At 43.7% G+C, this 11,897-nt stretch overlaps 1 protein-coding gene and 1 pseudogene across 1 annotated transcript; one reads left to right on the top strand and one right to left on the bottom strand.

Moving 5' to 3' along the window:
• Positions 1-1,302: 1,302 nt before the first annotated feature.
• LOC133754519 (CDC42 small effector protein 1-like) lies at positions 1,303-2,220 on the top strand. The gene has a single exon (XM_062184975.1). The coding sequence runs from the start codon at positions 1,523-1,525 to the stop codon at positions 1,760-1,762; it is 240 nt and encodes a 79-aa protein (XP_062040959.1). The 5' UTR covers positions 1,303-1,522; the 3' UTR covers positions 1,763-2,220.
• Positions 2,221-4,653: 2,433 nt separating this feature from the next.
• Positions 4,654-11,515, bottom strand: LOC133754517 (serine/threonine-protein kinase NLK-like; annotated as a pseudogene).
• Between the last annotated feature and the right edge of the window lie 382 nt (positions 11,516-11,897).

Below are 11,897 nucleotides of genomic sequence, written 5' to 3'. Positions count from 1 at the left end.
CTGGAAGAGGCTCCTGGATCCTGGATTGGCCCAGCTCTGGATGTTGTGGCCACTTGGGGAGTGAAGCAACGAATGAGACTTCTCTCTCTCTCTCTCTCTCTCTCCCTCTCTCCCTCTCTCCCTCTCTCCCTCTCTCCCTCTCTGTAACTCAACCATTCAAGTAATAAGTAAATAAATATTTTAAAAAGATCTAGCAGAGGGGCTGGTGCCATCGCGCACTAGGCTAATCCTCCACCTGCGTTGCCGACATCCCATATGGGCACCAGGTTCTAGTCCTGGTTGCTCCTCTTCCAGTCCAGCTCTATGCTGAGGCCTGGGATAGCAGTGGAGGATGGCCCAGGTGCTTGAGCCCCTGCACCTGCATGGGAGACCAGGAGGAAGCACCTAGCTCCTGGCTTCAGATGGGCATAGTTCCAGCTGTTGCAAAACCATTTGGAGAGTGAACCCATAGAATGAAGACCTTTCTCTCTATATCTCTCTCTCACACTGTCTGTAAACTCTACCTGTCAAATAAAAAAGAGACAGCAGAAAAACCCCTAATAAAAATAGATTATATATATCTACATATTATATATATATATATATATATATATATATGGAAAACAAGGATGCAGTTTCTCCCTGTCACAAACTTATTCTCTTTACCTGAAACATTGGGTTTTATTTTATTAAAGTTTTTATGTGAAAAATAGAGTGTCAGAAGGGAGGGAGAGATAGAGAGAAAGATTGAGCCTTTTTATCATTTGGTTCACTTTCCAAATGGCCATAGTAGTCATGGCTGGGCCAGATCAAAGCTAGGAGCCAAGAACTTCATTATGGTTTTCCACATGAGTGGTAGAGACACAGATACATGGACCATCTTCTATTCTATTGCCTTCCTAGGTGCATGCTCTGGACATTGGATTGGAAGCAGAGCAGCTGAGGTAATAACCAGCACTCCAATATGGGATGCCAGCATCAGAAGTAGCAACTTAGACTCCTCCCTTCCAGTGGTGGGAAGGGAAGCGGGAGAGAGCCCAGGCTCCTGGGCTCTTCCCTCCCCTAGAAGCTGCATTTCAGTGTTCCTGTGGTCTCATCTCAAGGCTGTTACAAAAATAAAAAGACCCTCTCAGTTTTTAGATCAGTGTAGGAAGCCTGAACATCAGGATTCCAGGCTTAGAAGGAAGGGGGAGTCTTGCTTGTGCTAAAGTGTAATGTTCCTGAAACTGCCCAGGTCTGACCTGCTGCAGTTAGTCTCCTGGGACCTAGGTGGTCAAGGTCCCTTGTTCGTGAAGAAAACACAGCTGTCCAAGGGCAAGGCTTCCGCGTCTGATGAAGACACAGCCTGGTTCCTGGCTGCCCTGTTAGCCTCTCAGGGTCCGAGGCACTGACCTTCCCTGCGTGGCGAAGGGTCCTGAGGATCCCGCTTTCTCTAAACCTGTCCTGCTGAGTGAACCACAGCAGGGAGTGGGTGGTCCCAGCACCAGAGCAAGAGCCCTGTGGGGCCCCGGGCAGAAGAGTGAAGCTGGAACCTTCAGGGAACATGAGTGAATTTTGGCACAAACTGGGCTGCTGTGTGGTAGAGAAACCCCAGCCGAAGAAGAAGAGAAGGCGGATTGACCGGACCATGATTGGAGAACCAATGAATTTTGTCCACCTGACTCTTATTGGCTCCGGCGAGATGGGGGCAGGAGACGGACTTGCCATGACAGGTGCAGTTCAGGAGCAGATGAGATCCAAGGGAAACCGAGATAGGCCATGGAGCAATTCTAGGGGCTTGTAGCTCCCAGCAGGAATGGTCCTGCCATCTTGAAGTTCCCATTCTGTGTCCAGCCCAGAAGAAATGCTGCCCCCAACCCAGAACCCTCCTAGAACCAGTGACCCAGAGGCTCTTTTCTCCCTATCTGCCTGACAGGGCCTCAGAAGGCTTGGGGGCTGGACTCCCTGCACTCCCTCTGGCCACAGCCCCTCCTGGAGATGGGGTCAAGGCAGCAGGACTGATGTTGGCCAGAGGAGCTCAGCTGAAACCCTGCATATCCTCAGATCTGAGAAAGGAGTTCTCTGGGAACCTGGAATGAGTTCCTGTTCTCCTGAATGATGGTCTGGGTGCCACCGTTTTTTAACTCTTAACCCGGAACTCCTTAAACGCAGTAGGTTGGCAAGAATACCAAAGCTGAAGCCGGCTTTGCGGAAAAGCTCCCTGCCTCCCTGGCCCTCTGTTTCCTCCTGGAATGAACTAAAGTAGACATCCTGCAGGGGCTGGGTGGGAGACCACTCATTTTTCTGTAGATTTCAGAACTTAAGCTCACAGCCCTTCAATCTCTCTCTCTCTTTCAATACCAGGGTCTTCTCTCTAGTTAGGCCTTTAATTCTGTTCCTGTAGCATTGCTAGCTTCCCAGCAACTTTCCTTTAAAAAAAAATTAAAAGTTGGAGTTCTCTTAATTACCCCCATCCTACTACCTCTGTGTTTAACCTCCCCATCCTTATTAGGAACCTTATTGCTTCCCATTGAATAAGAGTTAAAGAGGTGCATCTTAACCTAATGACATTCCATTTAAGCCTTGGGAGACCTGGCCTGCCCTCTGCCAACCTCCCTGCTGGCCCAGGTGAGAGGAAGAGGGGTCTAGAGAGAAATCCTGAATACAGCAAAGTGGGGAGTTTTATCTCCAGATGGATTTCCTGGGCATTGAGGAGGAGAAGGGTAGTGAGATACATAGGGGATGTGAGCTTAGGGGCCTTAAGATCCTCACAGCACAAGAGTAGGAGGGGGCTCCGAAACAAGGTTGTTCAACCCGGACACATAGGACATTTGGGCTGGATGATTCTTTCTAATGGAGGGCTATACTGTACGTTGCTAAATGTCTTCCTTTTAAGGGCAAAGTGCCCACAGCTGAGAGCTGCAGCTCTATTGTTCAGACACTCTGAAGTGATTTCCATCCCCTACCCTACACACACTCATCCACATTAAGCCTGTGCCGTGGATGAGCTAGGACTCCTTGTCAGGTGGCCTCAATTGGGCTGCACATATCTCCAAACAGTTACTCAGTGCATTGCTTATGCTTCCACAGGCTCCTGTCTGATGGACATGTAACCATGTTTCTCTGTTCTTGCTCTCTGGGGGAGAGGGGGGTCCCTGCAGGGTAGACACATGAACAGAGAATGGTGGGATTCCGGGGAGTGATGAAAGCATTAGAAACACCCCAGCTTATCCTCCCCGGATTTTTACTCTTATTTCTGTACCCTAGATCTGAAACCAGATACGAATAAGACTCAGGGAGTTTTTGTATGAAGACCAGGTTCCATCCCTGCCTGGCTGAAGAGTCTGCTTTGGGTGGGAAAGCAACGCAGGAGCAGAATCTTTCGGCCCTTTCCGTGTTCTCAGGTGTTTTTGTTCTGGCCCTGTTGGTGCAGGTTAGTTACATTAGGAAGGCAGAACAAGACAGATGAGCGCTTGCCTGCTCTGAAATGAGAAGGCAGTGAGGGTGTGTGTGTATGTGTGTGTGTGTGTGTCTCATCAGCTTTGTAACAGGAAGCATCCTGTTTTATGGTAGTGGGAGGGGGTCAGGAGCGGGGGAACTGGGATCCAGCTCTCCAGTTCATCCCCACCTGCGGTGACTGAGGTTCTAATTTTTCCTGATTTCAGTGTGTTTCCCTCTAGTTTTTCAGGGTCTAAAATTGGACATAGCGACACATTTCCAATTTACTCTGGAGACCTAAGGGGTTAACAGTACAGGGTAGAATGGTGGAGGACTCCTGGAATCCGGTCCTCCTCACCTCCAGCCTCATTCTAAAGCCAATTCTTTGGACACAATCTTCCCTTTGGTGCTCTCTATCCTTTAGCTACATTGTCTAATACGTAGGCTACTGTCACTTTAAGAATAAAGTGATGGAAACGGAGAGTCATAATTTATATTTAAAAATTGTTGGACTTTTAAATACATTTTTAAATAAAAAATGGAAGCAGAAAAAAAAAAGAAGTAGCAACTTAGTCTATTGTAGCACACTGATAGCCCCAATGTTGAATTTTAGAAAACATCATCATACCTCTAATGGGAAGCTAATTACAGAGCTTTGAAATTAGGTGGCATGGATTTCCTCCCTACCTGAGTTTCCACTCCCCTTCCAGGTGCTGCCATGATCACCTTGCACAGTTCCATGCTTGGGCATAGCCAAGGTTTCTATCTAGAATCTTTTGTTTTGGAAAACTCCAAATATTTAGGAATGGCTAAAATACCAACATGCATGATTGTTCGTGTGTGTGTGTGTGTGTATCAACAATAATGTTTCATTTTTTAAAAAGAAAGAAAACCAAGTTCTAATTGATTTTCTTCCCTTTTGAGATACATCATAACAGCTGCACCAAATTTGCAAAATGTGTGTAACTCTGGATGAAATATTTTTCTTCTAAAAGCACAATGATTTTAAAGGATTAAAAGTCTAGTAACATTTCTAAATATGATTCATATCATGCAAGCAGTGATTGTTAATTTTAAACTGAATTAACAAAATTACAGACCATACATGATTACCCTCCAGAACTGCAAATACCAGACAGCAGTCATGAGCTGCATCACACCTTAAGTAGTACATTTACCCTATAGTTACTCCCATACCAGAGGACATGGGGACGTGGCAGAGGGTTTAGCACAGTGAAACTAGCAATGTTCATAAAGTTACAGACAGAGTTGATGTAAAGAGGCACTCTTCTGTTACAAAAGGAGCTGGTTAGTAATTTTTAACCTGCCTTACAGAACTGATATTCCTCTCATAAATATCATCAAATTGGGGATTAGTGATGGGCTTGATAGCACTGGTGTAAACTCCTGTAGAGGTGGAAAAGTTACATTTACACATACACACACACACACACACAGTAGCATAGTCACCATTCATTTAGGTAGGGGTGGGCTAAGGCATCTTTAGTGGATGTTCTTTTAGATGGATCAAACAATAAAATCCTGCTGTTGACTGCTACAGAGTATAGAGAATAGGAATAGATGACTGTGAGATGTGGAGGATGCCTTCAAAAGGGCCTTAAGCTGTTAGCATTGCTTCCAAAGACAGTGTACTCAATAGGTCTATGGTCAAATCCAACTGCTGAGGGACTCCCCTGAAACAATATTCTTTATCCCAGTAATTCTGCTAAGATACATCTGATGGACCAGATGTCCATAGGACTAACAGCAGAACATCAGGATTTCTGGAGCATAATTTATGTAGTTAACTTCCTAAATCTTACTGAGATTCATTTGATTATTCCACTCTGGCCAATGCAGAATAGAAAATCTTTTGAACACAGTTGCTGTTCAGAAGGAGTCACATTCTTTTTTTTTTTTTTTTGACAGGCAGAGTGGATAGTGAGAGAGCAAGACAGAGAGAAAGGTCTTCTTTTTTGCCATTGGTTCACCCTCCAATGGCCGCTGTGGCCTGCGCATCGTGCTGATCCAAAGCCAGGAGAGGAGCCAGGTGCTTCTCCTGGTATCCCATGTGGGTGCAGGGCCCAAGAACTTGGGCCATCCTCCACTGCCTTCCCGGGCCATAGCAGAGAGCTGGCCTGGAAGAGGGGCAACCGGGATAGAATCTGGTGCCCCGACTGGGACTAGAACCGGTGTGTTGGTGCCGCAAGGCGGAGCATTAGCCTGTTAAGCCATGGCGCCGGCCAGGAGTCACATTCTTAATGTCTTGATGTAAAATGTCAGCTCAAAGGAGATATTTCAAACCTTATAACACCTTGTGAACAAAACTTTAACATGATATGAGCTGAATGATAGAGGAGAGATAATTATAAAAATTTCATGTGGTTCGCTCTGTGTTAATTCTGTGCAACACATATTTCTACAAAATATCAATATGTGGAAGCTGGAATATGTCAAGGGTCAAGATCACATTATCATGTTTAAAAAACACATCTTGCATTCCCATGAGCCTCTTCTTTAAGAGATCAAATTCTAGAAGGCACAGCATTCTTTGAGTGCTGCTCTCGTTCCATCTCTTGGACCTGCTACTGACTAGGCAAGACCAAAGGCTGGATATTCAATAAGTCTATCTGTTTCAAGATCCGGCTGCTGTTGTGGGTGATACCAATACTGATGACTGTGTGCTTTAATGGTAGCAGCTAGAGCAGCGCATATCTGAGCTGGGACTGCTGAAGATAGGAAATATGGCTGCTATTACACAAGATTTAACATGGTTAACGCAACTGTGAAATAAGTATGCCACTGTACAGGGTGGACAGCAGTAACTGAATTTGCTGTGTTGAAAGTAGTGGTGGTGATCAAGCTGAGGCAGAGGAAGGTCAAGAAGATGGTAATGGTGTGGTGTTGTGTTGCTACTGCTGTATGAACATTGTAAGCTGTCATTTATTTTTTAAAGGTTTATTTTATTATTTTAAAGAAAGAGAGGGAGAGACGTTCTATATGCTGGTTCACTCCCTAGATGGCTGCAACAACAGGGTTGGGCCAGGCTAAGGCCAGGAGCCAGGAGCTTCTTCCTAGGTTTCTCATGTGGATGGCAGAGGCCCAAACACTTGCACCATCTCCAGATGATTTTTTCTAGGCCTAGTGGGAAGTTGGATTTAAAGTGGAGCAGCTAGGATAGGAATTGGTGTGCACATAGTATGCCAGTGTTGCATGCCACAGCTTTAGCTGTTTTACCACAATGCCATCCCCAGCTGGTATTATTTTTGTATTGACTCTTGTGCCATAATGAGAAATCCAAATGCCCTTTGATTAGAAAACAAATTGGTCAAATTGTCATTTGGCCATTTACAAGTGTATAAAAACCATGCATTCCATTTTGAAAATATGAAACATAACTGGCTATATGTCTTCTTCAGCCAATCCAAACAAGTTAGAGGATCTTGGTATTTAATATTTTTGGTCAGTGTGTAGGTTACCTGGAGAAAAGGAAAAAAGGGCCTCTTGACTCCAAGATTTCTGCCACAAGTGGGAGCTAAACCTCCACTCTTAATTTGGGATATGTTTCACCTTTGAATTGGGCAAGCCTCACAATGCACTGAACTCCACATGTGAAAAGCCTCAGGGAGGGGCCAGTGCCATGGCACAATAGGTTAATTCTCCACCTGTGGCACCAGCATCCCATATGGCACCAGTTCTAGTCCTGGCTGTTCCTCTTCCAATCCTGTTCTCTGCTATGGCCTGGGAAAGCAGTAGAAGATGGCCCAAGTGCTTGGGCCTTGCACCCACATGGGAGACTGGGAAGAAGCACCTGGCTGCTGGCTTCGGATCGGTGCAGCTCCGGCCACTGCAGCCATTTGGGGAGTGAACCAATGAAAGGAAGACCTTTCTGTCTCTCCCTCTAACTGTAACTCTACCTCTCAAATAAATAAATAAAATCTTAAAAAAAAAAAAAAAACGGCTCAGGGAACAGACCCTTGGAATTGCATGAGTTAACTCATCTACACTTTCCATTCCCGTACCCTTTTACTAACATCTGCCATCTCCCCCAAAGCACACATTAAAAATAATTCCAACCCTCTGTATTTAAAAGATCAGAGTGGGATTTTCATGAAAACCACCTGAGTCCTGCCCTGAACTCTCATTCCTTTCTGTATCTCCCTCTACTCCTAGTCATCTGGACTTGCTGGTGGTACCAAACATTCCTGTTGGAAACAAGGGGGTAGCCTGGAGGACTGGAGTGACAAGGGGTCACAGGTAGGAGAGAAAGGAGAAATAGAACAGGACAAAGTGAAACTAATGAGGTATATGGCAAAAAGTGGGTAGCATTCAGCCCTCAGACAGATGGAAATGCCCAAGAGAAGTTGAAGGTCCAAGGAACAAAGAATAGGAATCCTTGGAGGCAGTTATGGTACATTCAGAAGCAGGCTAACTCTGAACCTGATTCCAGCTGCTGTTGCTGAGGAGGAATGGGGGGAAAATGGCTGGGCACCCTTACCACATGATAGATCCAAGGATCTCAAGGCCTTCCTGTCTCCCTCTGGGACCCCACCAGGCTCCCATCCCTTAAGCCAATTTCTCAGCCATCACAAATACTCTGGTTAGTCTTACTTCTTCTAGCAAAGACAGAATGATCTTTAGACAAAATCATTAGAAATATCAGCTTTATTTATTTAAATATAGTTGCTATGTCAACATCAAATTGAGTTGCAATTGATATTTAACTTTGGTAAGACAATCATTTCACCAAAATATATAACACAGGGTTTTCCTCACGGAGTGATATTAAAGATCCCACAAAATCTTAATTCCATTCCTATCTCTTATTAAGAAAAAAATCACACTCTTTTATGGTCCCTTTTGAGAAATAAACAATTCTCTATTCTGCTAACTCACTGAGATACTCGAACTAGTTGACTAACCAATGATAATTTATTGCATTGCTTGTTTCCAATAGGCTGCCAGTTTGATAATGTTGTGCTCTGGTTCACCACATTCTGATTGTTGTGAGACCACCTTGACAATCTCACACTTATTTAAATTATTTAAATTTCAAAAACCTGTGACTGATTATAACAAATGAAATATGAGGTAAAGGCTTCCAGGGATGTGAGAAATGTACCCTTATGGAACAAATTCAAGAGTAAAGAATTGAGGCCAAACAGACACATGAAAAAATGTTCAGGATCACTAGCAATCAGGGAAATGCAAATCAAAACCACAATGAGTTTTCACCTCACCCCGGTTAGAATGGCTTACATTCAGAAATCTACCAACAATAGATGCTGGCGAAGATGTGGGGAAAAGGGGACACTAACCAACTGTTGGTGGGAATGCAAACTGGTAAAGCCACTATGAAAGACAGTTTGGAGATACCTCAGAAATCTAGATATTGTCCTACCATACAACCCAACCATTCCATTCCTTGTAATTTACACAAAGGAAATTAAATTGGCAAATAAAAGAGCTGTCTGCACCTCAATGTTTATTGCATCTCAATTCACAATAGCTAAGACATGGAATCAACCTAAATGCCCATCAACAGAAGACTGGAGAAAGAGATTATGGGATATGTACTCTATAGTATATTATACAACAGTAAAAAAAATGAAATCTGGTCATTTGCAACAAAATGGAGGAATCTGGAAAACATCATGCTAAGTGAAATAAGCCAGTCCCAAAGGGACAAATATCACATGTTCTCCCTGATCAGTGACAAATAATTGAGAACCTAAAACGGACCCTGTAGAAGTGAAACTGACACTATGAGAAGCAATGAATTGAACAGCCCTTGTCCTGACTGTCGAGGAACAACTTACTATTTTATTCCTTTTAGTATTTTTTCCTTCTACTTAATACTATTGGTTGAACTCTGTAATTAACACACAATTATTCTTACATGCTTAAATTTAACTGAAAAGTGATCCCTGTTAAATATAAGAGTTGGAATAAGAGAAAGAGGAGATGTACAGTTTGGTGCATGCTCACTCAGACATATCCCTATTGGTAGAGCTAGAAATGTGCCAGGGGATTCCAATTCAATCCCATCAAGGTGGCATGTACCAATGCTATCTTACTTGTTAAAGTGATCAGTTTAAGTTCATAATTGATCAAAAAGTTAGGATTAATTGTCAAAGGGATTACATAAATAAGACCAGTGTCTGCAAATAATTGATAGAATTAAAAAGGAGAGAGGTCAGCACCGTGGCTCAACAGGCTTATCCTCCACCTAGCAGCGCTGGCACACCGGGTTCTAGTCCCAGTCAGGGCGTCGGATTCTGTCCCGGTTGCCCCTCTTCCAGGCCAGCTCTCTGCTGTGGCCCGGGAGTGCAGTGGAGGATGGCCCAAGTGCTTGGGCCCTGCACCCGCATGGGAGACCAGGATAAGCACCTGGCTCCTGGCTTTGGATCAGCACAGTGTGCCGGTCACAGCGTGGTGGCCATTGGAGGGTGAACCAATGGCAAAGGAAGACCTTTCTCTCTGTCTCTCTCTCTCACTGTCCACTCTGCCTGTCAAAAAAAAAAGAATTAAAAATGAGAGAATGATCCTATATGGGAAGCAGGATACATAGAAGACTCATAGAATGGCAAAAGCCCTAAACAGCACTCTGGCCTCAGAATCAGCCATTAAGGCATTCAGATCTGACTAAAAAGCCCATGAGAGTTTCACAGGCATGGAAAGCCAAGACACTGTGGCAAAAAAAAAAAGTGACCTAAATGAAATATCTCTGTGAGATCCCAGCAGAAAAAACAGGCCATCAAAGAAGGCAGTACCTTTCTCTGAAGGGAGGAGCGTACTTCCGCTTTGACTATGGCCTTGTCTAAATAAGATTAGAGTTGGTGAACTCAAGAGGCTTCCATAGCCTTGGCAGCTCATGACAAGAGCCTCTGGTGATTACTGACACCATAAATAAGAATGTCAATTGTTAAATCAACCATGGGAGTCACTGTGCACCTGCTCCCCATGTAGGACCTCTGCCCTTAATGTTTTGTTCTATGCAAATTAATGGTAAAACTACTACTGAAACAGCATCCTATACTTTGTGTGTCTTTGTAGGTGCAGTATGTTGAAATCTTTACTTAGTATATACTAAGTTGATCTTCTGTATATAAAGTTAATTGAAAATGAGTCATGATGAAGAATGGGATGGGAGAGGGAGTGGGAAATGGGATGGTTGTGGGTGGGAGGGATGTTATGGGGGGTAGCCACTATAATCCACAAGTTGTACTTTGAAAATTTATATTTATTAAAAAAATAAACTAAAAAAAAGAATTGTGGCCAGCACTGTGACACAGCAGATTAAAGCCCTGACCTTGAAGCACCGGCATCCCATTTGGGTGCCAGTTCTAGTCCCGGCTGCTCCTCTTCTGATCCAGCTCTCTACTGTGGCTGGGATAGCAGTAGAAGATGGCCCAAGTTCTTGGGCCCCTACATCCACGTGGGAGACCCAGAGGAAGCTCCTGGCTTCAGGTCAGCACAGCTCTGGCTGTTGTGGTAATCTGAGGTGTGAACAAGTGGATGGAAGACCTCTCTCTCTGTCTCTACCTCTCTCTGTAACTCTTTTAAATAAATAAAATAAACCTAAAACAAAATCATTCCTCTTCTTTCTGTATGTTTTATCTGATCTGAAATACATGAAGAAATATCTGTTGCAGTAGGCTGAAGACAACAGAAACAATAAGCAAGAAGCTGAAACAGAGGATATCTATATCCTGCACAGTATTGCAAATCAGGACTGCAGTGAAAAGCACAGACAAAATATATTTTCTTGGGGCTGACTTGAGGTTTTTGTTTAATTTGTTCTTGGAGGATTTTTCACCCTTCTAAGGGTGTTTTATTGAATGTTATTCCTTCCAGAAATTTCAGTACCATGGATCTTTCACCTATTAGTCTTCTTGTGCTCCCCTATTTTAGTTGTCAATCCCAAGGCCTCTTGTGTCTTCACCTATTGAAAGCTTCCCACTGCTCCTTTCCAATTTCCCTATTGGGGTAAATGCCTTAGGCATATTGGCTTAGGATAGAAGTGTCCTATGCTGATGCCCAATCACCCTTCCTGCTATATTACTTACAGTCTTATCCTTTCATAACAGGGGTAGATTGCAATGATGTGGTGACTCATCCTGACATGGGCCAACACCACAGGAAGCCTATAAACAAGTCACACACCTTTCTGCTAAGGTCTGCATATTTGCAGATCAATGCACTAAGGGTACTGCACATCTTTAGTAATGTTGTTATCATGGAATATACAAATCATTTCAATGCAAGGATAAGGCTCATGGAACTGTTGAAAGATAGCATTTTTCTTAGACAAGTACTAAAATGACAGGAATTTCTACTTTCCAGGTCTTCATCCTCCACCACGTTACAAAACTTGGTTCACACTGAAAATTGCCTTAATATTGACAGTAATGTCTCATTAAGTTAACATTTTCTGAAGTTTTATTACAGTGGAGATACTTGATGTGAGATTTTCAATACCCTATAAATATGTGACAGAT

The sequence above is a fragment of the Lepus europaeus genome, unplaced genomic scaffold (genome assembly GCF_033115175.1).
Source record: "Lepus europaeus isolate LE1 unplaced genomic scaffold, mLepTim1.pri SCAFFOLD_129, whole genome shotgun sequence".
Classification (NCBI taxonomy): domain Eukaryota; kingdom Metazoa; phylum Chordata; class Mammalia; order Lagomorpha; family Leporidae; genus Lepus; species Lepus europaeus.
The sequence above is the reverse complement of the archived record's forward strand: the minus strand, read 5'-3'. Positions and strand labels throughout refer to the sequence as shown.